The sequence below is a fragment of the Aureococcus anophagefferens genome, assembly GCF_000186865.1.
Source record: "Aureococcus anophagefferens unplaced genomic scaffold AURANscaffold_12, whole genome shotgun sequence".
In the NCBI taxonomy this organism is placed as follows: domain Eukaryota; class Pelagophyceae; order Pelagomonadales; family Pelagomonadaceae; genus Aureococcus; species Aureococcus anophagefferens.
In genome coordinates, this window is record NW_008705572.1 from 1,230,652 (window position 1) to 1,250,920 (window position 20,269).

A 20,269-nucleotide genomic window follows, 5' to 3' on the forward strand; every position below is an offset into this window, starting at 1 on the left:
GGCGCCGCGGCCGCGGCGTCGCCGGCCGACGGCTGGGGCGACGGCGCGGCGCCGTCGCCGCCGGAGCCCGACGCGCGCGCCTTCGACGCGCGCGTGTTCCGCGTCTCGTCGCTGTCGCTGTCCTTGTCCTCGAACCGCGGCCGCGCCGACGATGTGCGTCGCGAAGGCGAGCTTCTTCCACGCGGCCCCGGCGCCGAGCGTCTTCTTCAGCTTGGCGCCCTCGGGCTGGGGCGCGACGGCCTTGGCCTTGGCCGCTTTCTTCATCTTCGACTTGTGCTTGGCGACGGCGAGCTCGTGCGCGCGCCGCTCCTCGACGGCGGCCGCGCGCCTCTTCTCGTCGCTCTCGGCCCTGCGGCGCACGTCGGCGATGTGGAAGGGGTCCTCCTCGAGGGGGCCCTGGGCGTCGATGGCCGCGCGGCGGTGCGCCGTCGTGGTCCACTGCGACGCGTCCGCCTTGCGGTCCGCGGCCGCGGCCCGCAACAGCGCCGCCTTCCCGAGCGCGAAGGGCTTGCGCGCCTTCTTCGCGGTGCCCTCGAAGGCCCGGGCCGCGGCCGCAGTGCGCCGGAGCAGCGCGAGGGGCGAGCGGCTGGCGACGGACCGGTCGTCGTCGTCCGGCGGCGCCGGCCGCGCGCGCCGGAGCAGCGCGAGGGGCGAGCGGCTGGCGACGGACCGGTCGTCGTCGTCCGGCGGCGGCGGCGCGGCCGGCGCCGCCGCCGGCGTCTCGACCTTCGCGGGCGACCCGAGGAGGCCGACGACGCGCGCCTCCTCTTTCCGCTGCCGCTCCAGCAGCTCCTCGCAGCGCACCTCGAGCGCCGCGATGGCCTTGGCCTCCTCCTTCTCCGCGGCGGCGACGTAGAGGTCCCGGAGGCCCGGCGTGCCGCTCCGGCCCTCGGGCTTCGTCGGGTCGAAGGGCCGGTTCGGGTCCGCGTCGACGACGGCCTTCTCCGCCTCGGCCTTCTCCGCCGAGATGCGCTCCTCCTTGGCCCGCTCCTTCTTGATGCGGTCCCGCTTCGCGCGCTCCGCGTCGACGATTTTCTGGCCGAGCGTCCGCCGGTCCACGAAGGCCCTCGCGTGGTGCTGGCGGCTGTCGATGTGGCGCTTCTCGAGGGAGCTGAACCGCTTCTGGATGGGCTTCTTGTGGGTTAGGCCCTGGAGCCGCATGGAGACCTCGCCCTTGGTCGACACTTTGCCGACTTTGGCCTTCTTCCGCGACGTGTGGAGCTTGCGGCTCGTCGCGGAGGGGCCGCGGACCGTCGCCGAGTTGCTCTTCTTCTTGCTCCGCTTCTTCTTCACGGTCCGCGGCGGCGCGTCGCCGGCCTCCCAGGGCCGCGGCGCGAAGCCGAAGCGCGCCGCGGCCTCGTACGCGCGCGCTCCGACGCCCGCGCGGCTCGCGGCGTCCTTGACGTCCTCCTCGATGTCGTCCTCGTCGCTCGCCTCGTCGTCGGTCGCGTCCTCCTCGTCCCCCTCCTCCACGTCGTCCAGGTCGTCGAACTCGTCGTCGTCGTCGAACTCGTCGTCGAACTCGTCGTCGTCCGCGAGCGCGCCGTCGGCGTCGAACGCGTCGTAGTCCTCCTCGTCGGCGTCGCTCTCCTCGTCCTCCTCCGCGCCGTCCGCGGCCGGCGGCCGCGTGAGGCCCAGCTCCTGGAACTGGGTCAGCGACGCGCGGCCCGTCGCCGCGTCGACGGGCGCCGCGGCCGGCGGCTTGGGGCCGTCGCCGAGCGCGTGCTCGAACTCGTCGCGCGAGATGGACGCGAGCGCGCTGTCGCGGTGGCCCGCGTGGGCGCAGAACGTCGGCTTGGACCGCCCGTGCGGCGGGTAGTCCGTCGTCATCAGCGTGCGCCCGCGCCGCGGCTCGAAGGACCCGTGCGAGCTCCCGCTGTCGCGCCGCACGCGCTCGTTCTCCCGGTGGTCCGGGTCGCCGTCGTCGTGGCCGTCGGCGTTCATGTCCTTCATGCTGCTCCGGCTCAGGCCCTGCATGTGCACCCACGGGTCCTCGTAGCCGGCGAGGGCCATGGTCGATCGTTGGGCTGCTGCGTGTTACAACATTGCGCTCTGCTAAACTCGGCGGTTTCGAGAAGAGGCAAACTCCGGCTCGGAGCAGTGCACTGCAGTGGTCATCGAAGTCCTTGCATCACTCTGCGCGGCCGGGCGGCAGACGCAGACGCCGCTCGAGTTGCGCATTCCCACCCGCTCCCGGCGTCCGACGGTCGGTCGCGCCGAGGCGCTCGGCGCGCCGTAGCGCTCCGCGGCGCAAGAAACGCACCGATGCGCGCGGCGCTCGCGGCCGCGGCGAGCGACGCGCTGTCGAGCCAGGCGCTGCTCCCCGGGTTGAGCGCCGTCTTCTACGGTCTGGCGTCGCTGAGCGTCGTGTTCCTGAACAAGGAGATCCTGGACCTCTACCGCTTCCCGTCGACGTCGCTGCTGCTCTTCCTGCAGCTGTCGGCGACCCTCGCGCTCGCGGCCGCGGCCTACGCGGGGTGGCGCGCGACGGGCGCTTACAAGCAGACGAGGGGCGCGGACCGGTCCGCGGCGGCGCGGTCCGCGGCGCCGCCCCTGGCCCTCCTCTTCCTCGGCGACGTCGCCCTGGGCCACGTCGCGAGCCGCGCGCTGGGCCTCGACGCGTTCGCGGCGTTCCGGCGCCTGAGCATCCCGCTCGCGCTCCACCTCGAGCTCTGGTGCGGCCAGGCGGACTTCAACGGCCCCGTCGCGGCCGCGGCCTGGGCCATGGTCTCCGGCCCCATGCTGGGCCTCTTCTTCGGGCGGGGCAAGGCCGCGGAGGCGACGGCGGCCGTCGCCGCGGTGCCGTCCGAGGCGCTCGGCGGCGCCGCGGCCGTCGCGCAGGCGCTCCGGGGCGACGGCGCCGCGACCCTCGACCGGCGCGTGCCCCGCAACGGCACGTCGCTGCTCCGCCACCGCGTCTCGGGCAAGCGGGCGACGAAGCTCGAGCGGCCGAGCTCCGGCGCGGCGTTCTTCGACGCGTTTTCCGCCCAGGGCTGCGTCGCGGCCGTCGCGTCCGCCGTCGTCGTCGCCGGCCGCGTCGTCTACCTCAAGCGCGTGCTCGACGACGCGCGGGACGACGCCGACGAGAGCGACGCGGGGCCGGAGGAGGACGCCGTCGGCCTGCTCTTCGACGCCAAGGGCGAGGCGACGCTGCGATCGGGCGACGGGCGGCCCGCGCCTTCTCGGAACCCGGCCGCGGGCCTCGCCGCCGCGGGGCCCCACGGCTTCGCGGGCGCGCTGCTGGCGCGGACGACGGCGCTCTGCCTGCCGGCCGTCGCGCTCCTCGGCGTCGTCCTCGACTACGGCGCGCTCGCGCGCGCGCGGCGGCTCGACGCGTGGTCCGACGCCGCGTTCGTGTCGCGCTTCGGCCTGCTCGTGGCCGTCGCGGGCCCCGTGCACGAGGTCGCCGTCTACCTCTGCGTGCTCCACAACAGCGCGCTGACGACGCTCATCGCCGGCGCCTTCAAATCGACGGCGCTGGCCGCGTACCACGCCGTCGTCGCGTCGGCGATCGCCGGCGAGCCGCCGCAGGACGCGTGGGACGCGCTGGGCATGGCCATCACGGCCCTCGCGAGCCTGGTGTACACGGTCGAGTGGTTCAAGCTGAGCCGGCGGCGGAAGCACGGGCTCAAGCACCGCGCGGCGTCGGCGCTCTGGGCGTCGCCGACGGCGGGCCTCGACCGCGGCCTCCGGTGGCCGCGCCGCGCGGACGCGCCCGCGTGGCGGAGCGGGGGGACGCGCAGCCCGAGCTTCGACAGCCTCATGCTGCGCCGCGGCGCCCACCACCGGTCCGCCGAGAACCTCGCGGAGACCATCTTCGGCGCGTAATACGGTAACGGTAGCACTCCTCCGCACGGCGTTCGCGCGCGCGGCGAATAAACTTCATCCGAGCTTCAATATGAAAATAACGCCGATTTACACGCAGAGCATGATCGTCCCCTGGGGCCGGGAGCGGCGCGCGCTGGGCCTCAACGACGTCGAGGGCGGCTTCATGACGGGCCGCGCCGACGATCGGCGGAGGAAGGAGGACCACGCGAAGCGCGTCTTCAACGGGTCCCTGCTAAGACAGAGCGGGAGCAGGACGAGCCTCGGCATCTCGGGCAGCCAGACGAGCCTGTGCTGCGGCGACTACGCGACGGAGGGCATCGAGGCCGTCGAGGCCGTCGACGCGCACGCCCACGAGAAGCTCCTGGACTACTACGCCGGCGGCGACTACAGCCAGCTCACGTCGCTGCCGCGGCGGACGCCGTCCGAGGCCGTGCCCGCGCGGCCGACGACGCTCGAGTTCCTCGACCTCATCGTCGAGGGCTGCGCGACGCAGTGGATCGACCTGCGCCGCGCCTTCAAGAAGTTCGACAACCGCAACACGGGCCACGTGACCGCGGACGACTTCGGCATCGTCTTCCGCCGCGCGTTCTCCGTCTACCTCGCGCCCGAGGAGGCCGACGCGCTCGTCGCCATGTTCGCGGGCGAGACCGCCGTCCGCGTGACCTTCGCCCAGTTCGCCGCCGTCGTCACGCGCGAGATGTCCCGGGGCTACAAGCTCCGCCGCGACGGCCGATCGTCGTAAGCGGGCTCCTTTCCGATGCTTTTACCGGCTCGCGACGCGCGCCGGGGCTTCGAGCGTCAGCGGCCCGTCGTCGTCGTAGTCGAGCTCGCAGAGGTTGCAGAGCTCCGCGTGCTCGATGACGGCGAACTCGAAGCCGTCGACGAGCGCGTTCGCGGACGCGGAGATGATGTTGCGGTCCACGGCGACGGTCGTCCAGGTCGCGCCGGAGCGGCCGTCGCGGAACGAAATCTCGACGCGCGTCGCGGCGGACGTCTTCGACTGGGGGTCGAGGATGCGGACCTTGTAGTCGACGAGCTCGACCTCCCCCACGGTCGGGTACGTCGGCGCGAGCGCGCGCTTGAGCGCCTTCTCGAGCGCGTCGACGGGCCCCGTGCCCTCGGCGACGTCGAGCGCGGCGTCGTCGCCGGCGACGCGGACCTTGACGGTCGCGCGCGCCGTCGCGCCGCCGTCCCGGAGCGGTTGGCCCGCGTTCCGCGCGGCGCTGTCGAGGTCGACGTCCGACGTCGTCACCGAGTAGTCGAGCACGGAGAAGGGCACGCAGTAGCCCGGGCTCGCGTGGAGGAGCATGAGGTGCACGGAAGCTTCCGCGCCCTCGAAGGAGTAGCCCAGATTCTCGAGCGCCTTGACGCGGCGCAGGATCGCCGCCGCGCGCTCCTTCCACACCTCCTCGCCGAGCGCCTCGGAGCCGTCGTCGACGAGCCCCGCCTTCTGCAGCGACGACCAGATGTTCGCGCGGCCGCTGAGCTCGGACACGAGCACGCGCTGCGCGTTGCCGACGGCCGCCGGGTCGACGTGCTCGTAGGCCGCGGCGTCCTTGGCGACCGCGGAGACGTGGAGGCCGCCCTTGTGCGCGAAGGCGCTCGCGCCGACGTAGGGCCGCGCGGGGTTCGGCGCGAGGTTCAGCGCCTCGTCGACGAAGCGGCTCGTGTCCGCCAAAGCGGGCAGGTTCTTCGCGAACGCGAGGGAAGGAGCGGAGCCCAAAAGCGCCTCGCCCTTGAGCGCGAGCGTCGCGGCGATGGTCACGAGATTCGCGTTGCCCGTGCGCTCGCCGACGCCGTTGACCGTGCCCTGGACGACCGACGCGCCCGCGCGGACGGCCGCGAGCGAGTTCGCGACGGCGAGGCCGCCGTCGTCGTGGACGTGGACGCCGACGCGGCAGCCGGGCGCGGCCGCGACGGCCGCCGCCGTCGCGGCCTCGACGTCCCAGGGCAGGGTGCCGCCGTTCGTGTCGCAGAGCACGACGCACTCCGCGCCCGCGGCCGCCGCGGCCTCGGCGCACGCGAGCGAGTACGCGGGATCCGCGGGCGCCGCGCGGCCCCCGAGGAAGCCGTCGTAGAAGTGCTCGAGGTCCACGTGGACCCGCAGGCCCTCGTCCACGAGGAACGCGACGGAGCTCGAGATCATGTCGAGGTTCGACGCCCGCGTCGCTCCCAGGATCTCCGTCGTCTGCCAGGACGACGCCTTGCAGACGATGCACGCCGTGCCGACGCCGGACGCGACGAGCGCCCGCAGCTGCGCGTCCTCGGCGGCCGTCGCGGACCGCTTCGACCGCGTCGACCCGAAGGCGACGAGCCGGTCCCGCGCGTTCGCGTCGAGCTCCGTCGCCGCGCGCCGGAAGAACTCGGCGTCCTTCGGGTTCGAGCCGGGCCAGCCGCACTCGATGAAATCCATGCCGAACTCCGCGAGCCGCGCGGCGATCTTCAGCTTGTCCTCCACCGAGCACGAGATGGATTCGCCCTGCGTGCCGTCGCGCAGCGTCGTGTCGAAGAGGAGCACGTCGCGGTCGGTGTTTAGGACCAGGACATCGTTTGAGGATCGAAGTCGGGACGTCGCGCGCGTCGTCGGCGGCCTCGGAAGCGTGAACGAGCGCGCGAGAGACGCGCACAGCGCAACAGCAACCAGCAGCGCCATTGCGCGAAAGAATGGCAGGCCGTTCGATAGGCACTGCTACTTCACCTTGGGTTCAAGTTGCCTCCGAAGACGGCTCGCGGTTAAGCTCGCCGAGGGCTGCCTGTAGGGGTAAAAGAGCGCGCGTGGGTCGCAGAGAAAGCAGAGGGGCGGTACAAGAAGAAGAACGAGCGCAGGCCAAGGCAGCCTGTCGCGTCGCGTGCGATACGTGCTAAGCTTACGCGTCCCGGTCCGTGCGCCAGAACCGCAGCGTGTGCGTGAAGACGTCCTCGGGGACCTCGAGGAAGAGCCGCTCGAGGACCGTGGGCGCGTTCGCGCGTCGGCGGGGCCCGGGGAGCTGCCGGCGGAAGGCGAGGAAGAGCCGCTCGAGGACTGTGGGTGTGTTCGCGCGTTGGCGGAGCCCGGGGAGCTGCCGGCGGAAGGCGAGGAGCTCCCGGCGCGGCGCGTCGAGGTACGCCTGCCAGCCACCCGCCTCGCGCACGGCGACGAGGAGGACGTGCACTTGTTCTGCGATTTGCGTCTCATTTTTCCAATGGCTCCGCTTGAATTCTCCGTCGCGAGCAGCTCGAACGCGACGACGCGCCGTTTCCTCCGGTTGACGTCCAGACCTATCACAGATCCCGCTGTCGGCGCCGCGGCTAAGGAGCAGCCTGCACATTCGGAAGTCTCCGAGATCAGCGGCGAAGTTGAGAGGAGTCTTCTGTAATTGGTGGGGTGGGTTGACGTCCGCGCCCGCGTCGAGCAGGCGTCGAGCTGCAGCGAATCGATTCCTAGCGACAGCTAAGTGTAGTGGCGTAGTCATGTGTATGGGATCACCCTTGTTTACGTCCGCGCCCTTTTTCACAAGCCAGTCGATGGCGGAACACCAGCCCCGTCTCGCAGCGAGACCAAGCGGGGTACCTGTCAGTACTCTATCGAGGTCCACGGGGCCGACAGCACTGACGTCGCGGTCCCCGCGGGCGTACCATCGCTTCAACTCTTCGAGAAAGATCTGGTCGTCCTTCGCCGCCTCCATGCGCCTGGGCTGCTGTTTATTGCGATGCCAATTGTAGCAGCAAGGAAGCCGGGCTTTGCTCCGCCAGTGGCGCCGGCCGCGCCCCGGCGTGCGCGGCAGGGTGGTACATCTTACTACAGGGAAATGGCGTTCCCCAGCCGTCACACCCACGTCGCGCCCAAAACCAAGGGGCGTATCCAACGCCATCGATGGTGGCGCGCACCGCCACCACGGACTTGTACGCCGCGGCAGCCCCGCGGGGACGAGGCCCGCGCGGTGGAATTTGGTCGACGCCAGAACCACCTCCGATGAGGGCACCGACGGTCAGGCTTACGCCTAGGGGTCATGGAAGGCCACTCCGACCACCAGAACGGGCTGCCGTGCGTCGGAAGCGCGGCCTCGGAGGTCTCCGTCCCCGGCCCGCGCGTACGTGTTTGGTACTCAAGCCAGCGAAACGGCTAGCCATTCGTCCCAATCCGAGCGCTTGTTTTTGTCACGTATAGCCACCGGGCGTCCCTGGCCGCACACCAATCCCCGGTAGTTTAGACGGGGGGTGCGTCGGCCATCGGACGCCGTCGCCGGAGCAAAGCCCGGCTTAGCAAGGTGCCGAGTTCAACAATCGCAATCGCCATCGACGCGACGACCGCCTGCGCGCACCGCCCGCGTGCACGCACCCCGTGTAAAGCCCGCCCCGACTACATGCGCGCACGATGATCGAGGTCATCTGCAACGACCGCCTCGGCAAGAAAATCCGCGTCAAGTGTAACGAGGACGACACGATCGGCGACCTGAAGAAGCTCGTCGCGGCGCAGAGCGGCACGCGCCCGGAGAAGATCCGCATCCAGAAGTGGTACACGATCTTCAAGGACCACATCACGCTCGAGGACTACGAGATCCACGACGGCATGGGCCTCGAGCTCTACTACAACTGATGCGGCGGTCGGAGCGCTTCGCGGCGTGCGTGCTCGTCGCCGCGGTGCTCGGCGTCGCGCGGCTCCGGGCCGCGGCGCCGCTCGCCGCGCCGCCGCCGGCGTCGGTTTCCGTGCCCGCGCCGCCGCGGCCGCCGCCGGCCGCCCCGCCGCCGCCGCCGCCGCCGCCGCCGGAGCCGCCGCGCGCGCCGGCCCCGCGACCGCCGCCGCCGTGCGCGCTGCTCCGGCGGACCTACAAGCACGCGCCGCGCTGCGGCGACCGGGGCCCGCCGGCGCACGCCGTGCTCGTCACGGGCACGGGCCGCGTGGGCACGCAGTTCGCGCGCGACGCGCTCCGCGCGGCGGGCTACGACTTCAGCCACGACAACGAGGCCGTCGGCCGCGACGGCGCGGCGTCCTGGGCCCTCGCCATCCGCGAGACGGGCCACCTCGACAAGCCGACGTTCAACACGTCGGGCTACGAGCTGCCGAACTTCAGCCGGGGCCCCGTGGGCGCCGCGTTCCGCGGCCCCGACGCGACGGCGCGCTTCGGCCTCGTGCTCCACCAGACGCGGCACCCGCTCAAGACCGTGCTCTCGCGCGCGAACCGCGTGGGCATGATGTACGCGCCCCTCGCCTACTCGAACCCGCACCTCTTCCGCGACGCGCTGCGCTACGCGCCGTCGTTCCCGCCGGAGGCGGAATTGGCGGCGTGGCGCGCGGACCGCGACAACAAGGACGGCTGGCCCGCGGCGAAGCGGCTGCGCGTCGCGCTCTTCCACTACGTCTTCTGGAACGACTGGGTCGCGGCCTACGCCGACGCGCAGATCCGCGTCGAGGACTTTTCGGTCGCGGACGTCGCCGCGCGCGCGAGGCTCGGCGCGCCGCGCCAGGCCGCGCGCGGCCGGGGCCGGCCGCCGAAGACGGACGCGAACCACCACGACCTCGCGCCGGACCTGGCGAACGTCACCTGGGCCGACATCGAGGCCGTCAGCCCCTTCGTCTGGGCGCGCGCGACGGCGCTCGCGCGGTCCCACGGCTACGACGTCTAACACCTTGTTACGCGACGCGTCGTGGGGGCTACTTCTTCGATGCGAGGCACTTCTCCTTCTCTAACATGCCCCCCTACGCCTCGGTCGCTCGTCACTGCTGGTACATGCCCTTCCCGAGGACGCCCGAGCGGTACTTGCGGACGAGGGCCCGCATGGCGGCGTTGGGGACGTCGTCGACGGCGAGCTCGGCGCCCCGGGGCGCGCCGTCGTCCGCGGGCGCCGCGGTCCGGGGCCCGCGCGCGAAGACGCCGAAGTCGTCGTTGACGCCGTGGACGACCTTGGTCTCGAGGAAGCCGTCGGCGTGCCCGTCGACCCAGGCGTCCGCCGCGCTCTCGTGCGCGGGCTTCCAGTAGAGCAACCCGGCGGGCGACGACGGCGAGCACCGCGCGGCGGTGATCGCGCCGTCGCCGTCGATCGCGAACGCGCGGCGGAGCTGGACCGCCGCGAGGCCGCTGGACAGGAGGTGGGGGAGGGCCGCGGCGACGTAGGTCGGCGCGTAGAGGCAGCCCGGCTCGAAGACGGCGAGGACGTCGCCGCGCGCGAGGCGCTGGAGCGCCGTGCGCTTTCCGCCCGCGTCGAGGCCCGCGGCCGCGGCGTGGACGTAGGTCACGCGGGGGTCGTCGAGCGCGGCGAAGGTCGGCGACGGCGCGCCGCCCTCGTCGAAGACGACGAGCTCGAGGCGGTCGTAGGTCTGGGCGTTGAAGCAGTCGTAGAGGAGGTCGTGCGCGCGGCGCTGCGCGGCCGTCGACGCGACGACGACGGAGACCGTGATGGCGTCGGGGTCCTTGGACGCGAGGCACCGCGGCGGCGAAACCGGCGCGCGCACGAAGGCCACGTCGCCCTTGGGCATGAACTTGCTCCACTCGTCGAAGTCGAACTCGGGCGCGTTGCGGGGCCCGAGGCCCGACGGCCGCTTCTTCTCCAGGTTCCAGGCCCGCGTCCGCAGGCGCGACAGGATCGTCGCCGCCTTCTGCTTCGCCGCGGACGCCGCGTGTTCGCGCGCCTCGCGGCGGTCGCGCTTCTCGTGGAAGTCGAGGTCCGCGTCTTCGAGTTCCGCGGCCGCGGCCGCGGCCGCCGCGGCGTCGACGTAGGGCAGCGCCGCCGCGACGACGTAGCCCGCGGCGGGCTTCGACACGCGGACGACGAGCGCGCCCGTCTCGGCGCAGACGGCCCAGGAGCCCGGGGCGTTCGGCGCGTCGACGACGAGCGCGTCGCCCTTCGCCGCGGACCCGACGGCGGGCGACGACAGGTTCGGCCCGGCCCGGATCAGCGCCTCGGGGAAGGCGCAGGGCCGCTCGATGGGCGCGTCGGGCGGCGGCGGCGGCGGCGCGCCGCGCGCGGCCCGCGCGGCCGCGCGCCGCTCGAGGCCCGCCACGGCCTCGGCCGCGGCCTCGGCCTCCGCGCCCTTGCTCTCCTCGTGGCCCGCGGCCGCGAGGCGGGCCTCGGCCTCGAGCCGCGCGACGAGCTCCCGCGACTCGCGCGCCTTCGCCGCGGCGTCCTCGAGGCGCTGGCGCTCCGCCTCCGCCACGGCGAGCGCCGCCGCCGCCGCGTCCTGGCGCTCCCGCTCGGCCGCGCGCGCCGCCTCCGCCTCGGCGAGCGCCGCCGCCGCCGCGTCCCGGCGCTCCCGCTCGGCCGCGGCCGCGCGCTCCGCGGCGACAACCTTCGCGTTCGCCGCGGCCACCTCGCGGTTCCGCTCCGCGTCCGCCGTCTGCGGCGGCGCCGCCGCGGCCTTCTTGGTGTTGTGGGTTTGGATGGCCAGTTCGCAGGCGTGCTCGTCCAAAGCCTCGGTGAAGGCCTCATCACCACCTCGCGGGACCTCGTTCTCGGGCGCCGGCGGCGCCTTCTCCTCGACCTCCGGCGCCGCAGCCTTCTTCGCCGGCGCCGCGGAACTCGCCTTCTTGCCCCTGTTCTTCTTGCGCGCCATGCTCTGCTCGCGGAAGTCGCCTTTGGTGGTCGTTCTTGGCTGCGGGCAGCCCAACAAAAGAATTCGTATTTCTTGAGGCGCGCGCGCAGACTTCAACATTACGCCGCGATCTGGAGCGCGCACTCGGCCGGGTCGAGGTCCTCGACGACGGGGGAGGTGAGCTCCGCGGCGGCGAGCTTGTCCTCCGGCGCGCGCGCGGCCCCGTCGCCCATGTTGGCGAAGGCCGGCAGCGACGCGAGGAGGAAGCCGCCGACGACGACGAGGGCCGCGGCCGTGTCGCGCGAGAGCTGGTGGGCGAGCGCGTAGACCGCCGGCGGCGCCCAGGTGATCACCGTGCCCGCGAAGTAGTAGAGGCTCATGAACTGGGCGTCGGAGCCCGGCGGCACGAGGCAGGCGAAGACGGCCGTGTTCGACGAGAAGTAGAAGCCGAGGCTCACGCCCGCCGCGCAGCCGTAGACGTAGATGCCCCGGGCGCAGGACGGCCCGCAGAGGACGAGCGGCGCCGAGAGCTCCACGAGCCCCGTCGCGGCCACCGTGGCGAAGAAGGTCCGCCGCGCGCCGTGGCGGTCCATCGCGCGCTTCGCGACGAGCGCCGACGGGATCGCGAGGACGAGCGCGGTCCCGAAGACGGCGTAGGCCGCGGAGGCCTCCATCTTCAGGTGGTCGTTCATGAACACGATGGTCAGCACGGGCAGCGACATCATGCCCGCGTTCGACACCTGCGCGCCGCGAAAGTTCGACGTCGGGATCGCTCGTCGAACGATCTCGACGCGGCGGAGGCGCCGCGTAGCCCGCGAGGAAGCGGCCCGCGGCGGGGTGGTCGCGGCGGAGGAGCGCGTAGGACGACAGCACGTCCGCGAGGCCCTGGCTCCAGAGGGGCCTCGCCGTCCGCTTCCGCGCGGGCACGTCCGGGAACCGCGCGGCGCCGCCGCAGCCGTGCCAGCATCGCAGGTAGGCGGCGGCCATGCCCGCGCCCGCGATACATTGGGAGCAGCGCGACGCGTCGACGACGCCGAGGCCAGCGCCGGCCTTGACGACGACGACCACGACGATGGCGGCGATCTGCGCGGAGAACGTCCGCGCGACGAACTGCGAGTTGACCCGGTGCCGCTCATCGGCGACGTCCAGACCGTCGTCGCCGCGGGAGAGCCCGGGCACGTAGGAGAGGAAGATCACCTGGTGCGCGATGTAGCTCGCCTAAAGAGCGCGGCGCGCGCGCGTCTTTGCGATCGTCGCGAAGACGCGGCGGTCTCGCGAGCGACGCGGCCTGGAGCAGGGACACGACCAGGAGCCGCGGGAGGAGCAGGCCCTGCAACGCCGTGATGGCGCACATGGCCCAGGCCGTCCGGTAGCCCGCCTCGCGCGTCCACGTCGTGTAGTCCGTCGTCGCGCCCATGAGAGGCATCGCGAGCGCCGCGCCGAGCTGGCCGAGCATCTGGATCATGGTGATCCAGGCGCTGGGCCGGAAGCCGCCGAAGATCGTGCCCCGGCAGTCATCATCGCCGTCGCAGCCCGCGCGCGCGTGGGCGAGCTTGAGGAGGGCGACGACCATGAAGATGTTCGTCGACAGCATGAGGCCCGACCCGACGCAGTCCACGAAGACGGCCGCCGTGTGGGGCTGGAGATGGGCAGAGGCTGGCATGCTGCTCGTGTGTGGTCCGATGCAATGGCGGTCGTTCCAAGGCGCGACAGCCGAAAGCGTCGGGCAGCCTGCTCGAGATGCGTCGTCGTCGCTTTAAAAATTTGTTGAAACTGCACATTTCCTGCACGATGCCGATTGAACCGAGTTCTGCGCGACAAGCGACCCACACAGCACACAGCACACACTCAGACATGCTCGCGCGCGTGGGCGCGTCGCTGCGCAAGGCGGCGTCGCTGTTCAACGGTATGCCCGACGAACTGCCGGCCGTCCGTTCCATCGCGCGCTTCGACGGTGCGTTTGGCGGCGCCTACGCGGCGACGGTGCACACGGACCGCGAGTGGGGCGGCCGGAGCCGCGCGACGTTCCGCGTGGGCAATCCCGGCGCGTCCGGGTCGCCGGTCTGCGCCGTCTTCGAGGGCTTCATCGACAAGCGGCCGAGCGACGTCGGCGTCGCCGGCGGCGACGACGGCGAGACGGGCCGCTTCGGCTTCGCGATGCTGAACCTCAAGCGCGTCGACGGCGACGTCGAGGACTGCGAGGACTACGAGAGCCTCGTGCTCCGCGCGAACAGCGACGGCCGCCTCTACGCGTCGCGCCCCGCGTCCCGGACCGCCGCGCGCCGCGCCCGCCGACCGCCGACCGCGCGCAGGCTGTCGCTGCGGAACAGCGTGCCCCTGGCGCCGAACCTCGCGTACCAGGGCTTTTTGACCGACGACGGCGCGCGCGGCTGGCGCGACTTCGAGCTGCCCTTCACGTCGTTCGCGGCGACGCGCGGCGGCCGGAACCTCGACCAGCCGCGGATCCTCGACATCGCGCGCTTCGGCTCCCTCTCCATCGCCGTCGCCGACGACCTCGAGGGGCCCTTCCGCATCGAGCTCGCGGCCATCGACGCGACGCGCGAGCCGGGGCAGCTCTAAGCGGATCCAGGCGAAGGTGGCGCCAACATTGCCGTCACGGTGCACTCGAGAGCGAAACGAGGTGGCTATCTGGTGGCTCGCACGCCGCGCCGACTCTGTCTGTCTCGCGCGCCGGGGACCGCGCCGTGCCGACGTCTCTCTCGCGCGCCTGGGACCGCCGCACGCCGCGCGCGAAGGTCGCCAAGATGTCAACCCCGGAGGACGTGCACGAGCGGCCCTTGCACAAGCTCTACTTCCTCATCACGGGCACGTGCAACTGCGGCATCAAGCAGCGCGTCGGCGCGCCGCCGGAGCGCCTCGCGTGCCGCCCCTGCCCGCCGCCCGGCGCGGCGCGGCCGACGGCCGCGGGCGTGTCCTGGCCGCCGGCCGCGCGACGGCCGAAGCCGCCGTCCGTGAGCCCGGACGCGCCGTCGGCGCCGACGGACGTCGCGCTCGCCGGCGTCGCCGCCGCCTTCGTCGCCGCCGTGGCGCTGCCCGTCGCCGTCGCCGCCCAGCTCCTGCCCGTGGTCCGCGCGCGCTGGGGCTCCGTCGGCGGCGCGGTCCAGGCCGCGCTCGAGGCGCTCGGCTAACGATTTTTCGGTTACTCCGCGAGCTTCGCGGCGATCTCCGCGCGCGTGAGGCCGATGTGGTAGCTGCGGTCCACGGCGACGCCCGCGGCCGCGGCCGCGCGGGAGATGCGCTCGAGGACGGCCGCCGGCGGCGTGACCTCGACGTCCGTGAGGTTGCAGGCGACCTCGTACTGCCCGTCGTGCGCGAGCGCGAGGGCCTCGACGTGCGGGAGCGCGTCGGGCCCGCCGCCGCGCGTGCGCACGGCGCTCGAGATGCGCTTCGCCACGGCCGCGTCGCCCGTCGCGAGGACGACGTTGAAGTTGAGCACGTGCGCGACGGCGCCGATCGTCGCGACGCCGACGGCGGGGTCGACCGTCGCCGGCCCGGCGTCGAAGGGCGCGGCGATTCGGACGACGGCCGCCGGGTCCGTCGTCTCGAAGTAGGGCGTCAGCCGCCGCGTCGCCGCGAGCGTGCGGCCGTCGGGCCGCGCGGCGCCGTAGAACAGCGTCGGCAGTCGCGCCTCGTCGCCGAGGCGGCGCGCGATGGTCCGCGCGGCGTCCGCCGCGACGCCGATCGTCGCCGCGTCGAGCGAGTTCACGGCGACGTGGTCCATGACGCCCAGCGTCGGGTGGCTGCCCCGGAAGTCGCGGAAGTCGACGCGCGCGAGCGCGTCGCGCGTCAGAGCGACGACGCTCTCGGCGACGGCCTCGGGCGCGCCGCCGATGCAGTAGGAGCTCCGCTCGTAGGCCTCGTCCTTGAAGTGGTAGAGCAGGCGGCCGCCGCGCGTCGCGGCGAGGCACGCCAGCGACGCCTTCACGCAGGCCTCCGTCACGTAGACCGTGGACACGACGAGCGGCGCCATGGCTGCGGGCCGCGGCGCTGCGCGCGCACGCTGCGGCGGCGCCGCAGGCGGCAGCGCAACGAGCGCACAGCGCTGCGGCTGTGGCGCGCTGCGGGCGTCGTAGGTGGCCAAATGAGCTAGATGCCATAAGATGCTTCACGTTGACGTCAATCACCGAGAGGACCCGAGCAACGTTGGCGCCGTATTAGGTGGGCGGGCGGACGTGCGCGGCGCACGGGCGGCAACGGGCGAAGGGGCGGCGGGGCGCTCAGGCCGCGCGGGCGCCGAAGGGGTTCTCCGTCATCTGCACCGTCGTCGCCGAGCCGCGCTTCTCCTTGGAGTCGTGGGGGTAGAGGCAGAAGGCGAGGAGGCCCGCGGCGAGCGACGCGACGAGGAGGCCGAGGCCGAAGCCGCTCCAGAAGAGCCAGGACGCGTAGAAGGGCCCCTCGTCGTCGTCGTCGTCGTCGCCGGCGGACGCCGTCCCGGCGGAGGCCGCGGGCGCGGGCGTCGGGGCCGCGGGCGCCTCGGCGGTCGACGGCGCCGCCGTCGCGGCCATGACGACCCAGGCCTCGGGCTCGAGCGTCGTCGCGGCGGCCTCGAGCGCCGTCCACGACAGCTCCTCGACGGCGACCTTCTCGCCCGTCTCCGCGTCCGCGGCGCCCGTGCCGCAGTCGTCCCACCAGTACCGGCCGGAGTCGATGAAGTAGTAGTCGGCGTCGCCGGGCGTGAGATCCTCCGTGTCGCAGGAGTTTTCGACGATCTCGCACCAGTCGTTGGCGTGGTAGCCCTGGCCCTCGCCGAGGAACGGGTTCGCGCAGCCCGCGTGCGTCGTCTCGAGGCCGTCGGCGTCGACGTTGGTCCAGGGGCTCTCGCACTGGCAGCCGCTCGCCGTGCGCGGCGCGCAGCGAGGCAGGGTCGAAGCGCCCGTCGCGTTCTTGTACGCGTCGGCGCAGTCGAGCGCGACGCGCGCGAAGGACGCGTTGCCGCAGAGCTGGGTCGCGTGGGGCTCGCCGAGCGCCACAAGCGCGTCGACGAGGGGCTCGCAGACCGACGAGCCGTCGTCGTCCGCGCCGCCGTCGCCGCCGAAGGCCACGGGGCTCGCCGCGTGGCCGTACTCCACGGGCGCGACGTAGTCGACGAACGACGGGTCGAGGCACGCGTCGCTCGCCAGGAGGTCGCAGGAGTGCTGCCAGCGGAAGGCGCTGCCCCCCGACGTCGTTTGGCAGCGGCCGTCGTCGTCGTCGCCGAAGCAGAGCTCGTAGAGGTTGCCGTTCCGCATCCAGCACGACTCCGCGCAGCAGTCGCCGCCGTCCCAGCAGCCGTCGAAATTGTTCGCGGCGTCGCAGACGCCGTCGTTGACGCCCGACGCGCCGCCGCAGTCGAGGCCGCCGGCGGACGTTAAGTGGTGCAGCGCGCCGCCCTCGTCTTCCAGCGTCTGGTCCGCGAGGTAGCGGCCGCGGTTGCCCGTGCAGACGCTGCCGCCCGACGTCGCCGACGCGACGGCCGGCGTGCAGATGAGCTTCGAGAGGGACGCGGACGCGAGCGTCGCGCCGGAGGTCACCGTCGCGGTGATCCGAACCGCGTACGCGTGCTCGGCGACGTCCGTCTCGCCCTCGGGGTCGAGGTACGTGAGCGCGTGCGCGCGGTAGGCCTCGCGGGGCACCGTGAAGCCGCAGGTGCCGTTCGCGGCCCCGGCGACGGCCACGGTCTGGACGTCGGCGAGGAGGACGCCCGACATGTTCGCGCCGCGGTAGTCGACCGCCTCGGCGACGAAGGAGCACGCGACGGTCGCGTCGGTCTCGGCGAGGTTCGTGAAGGGCAGCGCGACGGTGAAGGCGCTCTCGTAGTGGCCCGGCTCGTTGACGAGGGGCGCGCTCGCGCGCGGCGACGCGCCGAGGCCGCGGGGGAAGGCGATGTCCGCGGCGTCGTCGAGGCGGCGGCGGAGCCTCCGGCCGCCGCCGTCGCGGGCGAAGGCGGGCACGCAGCCATCCTCGTCCTTCGTGTTGCAGTCGCCGGCGCCCGACGGCTCATCTTCCTTGTAATACTTGGTCACGTCGTCGAGGTCCGCGAGGCAGTTCTTCGTCGCGTCCGCGTAGGCCTCCAAACAGTCCGCGCTGATGGCGCCGCGCTTCTTCGTCGACATCTGGAGACCGACCGTGCTGTACTCGTCGCCGAAGGGGTCGACGGTGTACTTCTCGTGGAGCGCCCAGGGCTCCTCTTTGGAAGACCGCGTCCACAGGTTGATGTCCGCGTTGACCTCCGAGACGACGAACTCGCTGTCGTAGTCGCCGCCGTAGCCGCGCTTCACGAGGGCCACGGACGCGGGCCCCATGCGGTAGAGCGCCTCGAGGGGCTGGAAGCCGCCGCCGGCGCTCTCCTCCTGCGGCGTCGCGTCGACGGCCTGCCAGCCGTTCGCGCACGAGCTCCGCAGGGACAGCGCGCCGCAGTCGACGTCGGCCCGGTCAAAGTACATCTCCGTCCAGACGTGGAAGGACCAGATGCTGTCGTGGCTCGGCGCGCCGTCCGTGACGGGCTCCCACGCGGCGCCCGCGATGTCGTAGAACTTCTCGATGGCCCGGTTCTTCTCGCCGTCGTGCGCGCTCTGGAAGTTCGTCACGGGCCGCGCCGCGACGCCGAGCGCGCGCGACAGGGACGTCGCGACCGCGGCGTAGACGAAGCACTGGCAGTACTGCACGGGCTCGTTGCCGAGGGACTGGTGGAGCGCGAGGAGCGCCTCCGTGCCCGTCCAGTGGCCCGGCTCGAAGCAGGGGGTCGACTCGGAGCAGCGGTAGCCGCCGCTCGGCCGGCCGGACGTGTAGGACCCGGCGCCCCACTTGCCGTAGCAGACGTCCGCGCCGATCGCGTACGTGAGGTGCCGCGCCACGGCCACGAGGTCGCCGCGCGACGCCACGGGCAGGCGCCGCAGCGCGTCCAGGGACACGGCGAGCGTCGCCCACCGGGACCACGCGTAGTCCCAGGTGAAGCCGTCGTTGTCGTCGCTCATGCCCTGCCAGACGAGGCCGACGTCGCCGACGACGTACTCGGCGCGGTTCGCCGACGACGTGTACTCGGGCGCCTTGGAGCTGTAGGGGTTGGCTAAAACGACGACGTCGAAGTCGAGCGACGCGCCCTCGACGGCGATCGTCGCGCCGTAGGCGCCGACGGGCGCGTCGGCGCTCAGCGTCACCTTCAGCTCGACGATGCCCTCGACGAGCAGCACCGTCTCCAGCTCCATGGCCGCCGCCGGGTAGGCTTCATCGACGTAGTCGGCGTAGTCGCCGTCCGCGTCGACGGCGCCGCTCATGGCGAAGGCCACGCCCGCCGTCGTCAGGCCCGACCGCGCGACCAGCACGGTGAACGTCGCGGATCGCCGGACGATCAGCGTGTTCGCGGGCGCGTCCGAAAAGGCCGCGGTGTGCAGGGCCTCGCCGTTGGCCGCGACCCGCAGGTCGACGGACGGCGCCGCGACGGCGGTCTGCTCGTCGTCGGGCACGACCTCGTAGTACTCGTAGGTCACGGCGGCCGTGCCGGCCGCGTAGCCGAAGACCTTCATGGAGAGTTGGGTGTTCGTCACGCCGCTCACCTGGACGAACTCGTTGCCCGCGTTGCCGTCGACGCCCATGTAGCCGCTGTAGGCGTACTCGAGGCCGCCGTACGTCGCGGTCTCCGCGGAGCCGTCGTTGTTGCCGAGCGGGCCGCAGTTGCCGGACGCCGACTCGCAGTAGGCGACGATGGCCGCGCCGCCGGGCCACTTGGACGTGTCGCCGAGGTCGTAGAGCTGGACGTCGACGTCCTCGCCCGCGCTCTCGACGAGCGTGACCCGGAGGTCCTTCTTGCCCACGGGGATCTCGCCGACGTCCGCGGACGCGCCCTCCTCGACGGCCAGCGTCAGCGACCCGCCGCAGGCCGCCGTGGCCATGCAGCAGGGCGTCTGCGTGCGGCCCCAGCTGTACTCGACGAGCGCGTCGCCGGCCTCGAACGCAAAGGCCTTGAGGTTGAGCGTCCGCGTCGCCTCGCCGTCGATGCGGATGAACTCCTTCCCCGGCGACCCGCCGACGCCGCCGTAGCCGCTGTAGGTGATGTGCATGCCCTCGTAGGTCGCCGCGGCCTCGCCCTCCTCGGCGCCGAGCGCGCCGCCGTTGGCCGTCGCCGGGTCCTCGACCCACGCGACGATGGCCTTGCCCTCGGCGTAGGTCGTCGTGTCGTCCGCGTCGAAGAGCTGGACGTCGACGTCGCTGCTCGCCGTGACCTTGGCGACGACGGTCCACTTGCCCGCGGGGATGGACCCGACGTCCACGGTCGTGCCGGCGGCGATGGACGTGATGAACCTACATGGATCTCGAGTAAGCGAAGGCCTTAGCTTGGGACGCCGCCGGCGCGCTGGCCCGAGCCGCCCTCGCAGCCCGCGCCCCAGTCGAAGCCCGCCTGCGCGGAGGCTGCGAAGAGCAGCAGCGCGAGCGCGACGTGCATGCCGAAACTGTCCATCGTTCTGGTGGCCATAAGATGCTGCCCCATTCACAGCGATCGGCACGTGAAGCAAACATTGCACTCATCTCCGGCTCAACTCGGGCTTGGCGCGGCGCTCGCTTTATTTTTTACAGGGGGATGGACTCCCTCTTCAGCCTGTCGCGGCGCGCGCCGCCACGGCGCATCGCGCGACGGTCGACTGCGACGCGGCCGTCGAAGCAGAGCGGCCCGTCGCACATGCAGAACGCCTTCCTCTGCATCATCGCCCTCGGCGCGAGCGCGAGCGGCCTCATCCTCGCGGCGCACCTCCAGCAGCAGGGCGCGCACGCGCAGCACGCGGCGGCGCCGCCCGGCGCCGAGCTGCACGGCGTGCCGCGGCCGAAGAAGCGGCCCAAGCACCCGGACTGGGTGCACGGCGCGCCCGGCGCCGAGGAGCTCGCGTCCGCGCGCGCGGCCAAAGAGCGGATCCAGGCGTCGCTCCGCGGCGCCGCGGCGGC

The 20,269-nt window shown here is 72.8% G+C and overlaps 5 protein-coding genes across 5 annotated transcripts; 2 read left to right on the plus strand and 3 right to left on the minus strand.

Moving 5' to 3' along the window:
• Positions 1-2,265: 2,265 nt before the first annotated feature.
• Positions 2,266-3,828, plus strand: STP1 (hypothetical protein; the record flags this gene model as incomplete). Its single annotated transcript, XM_009039699.1, has 1 exon — positions 2,266-3,828. One exon carries the CDS (start codon positions 2,266-2,268, stop codon positions 3,826-3,828), a length of 1,563 nt encoding a protein of 520 aa, XP_009037947.1.
• Positions 3,829-4,591: 763 nt separating this feature from the next.
• AURANDRAFT_27868 (hypothetical protein) lies at positions 4,592-6,481 on the minus strand (the record flags this gene model as incomplete). The annotated part of the gene is made up of 1 exon (XM_009039736.1): positions 4,592-6,481. The coding sequence occupies one exon, from the start codon at positions 6,479-6,481 to the stop codon at positions 4,592-4,594; it is 1,890 nt and encodes a 629-aa protein (XP_009037984.1).
• Positions 6,482-8,182: 1,701 nt separating this feature from the next.
• AURANDRAFT_27616 (hypothetical protein) lies at positions 8,183-8,404 on the plus strand (the record flags this gene model as incomplete). Its single annotated transcript, XM_009039700.1, has 1 exon — positions 8,183-8,404. One exon carries the CDS (start codon positions 8,183-8,185, stop codon positions 8,402-8,404), a length of 222 nt encoding a protein of 73 aa, XP_009037948.1.
• Positions 8,405-14,507: 6,103 nt separating this feature from the next.
• AURANDRAFT_4928 (hypothetical protein) lies at positions 14,508-15,224 on the minus strand (the record flags this gene model as incomplete). Its single annotated transcript, XM_009039561.1, has 1 exon — positions 14,508-15,224. A coding segment is annotated over one exon (717 nt), but the record flags the coding sequence as incomplete, so codon positions are not given.
• A 2,293-nt stretch (positions 15,225-17,517) lies between these two features.
• Positions 17,518-18,003, minus strand: AURANDRAFT_5918 (hypothetical protein; the record flags this gene model as incomplete). Its single annotated transcript, XM_009039567.1, has 1 exon — positions 17,518-18,003. A coding segment is annotated over one exon (486 nt), but the record flags the coding sequence as incomplete, so codon positions are not given.
• Positions 18,004-20,269: the final 2,266 nt, after the last annotated feature.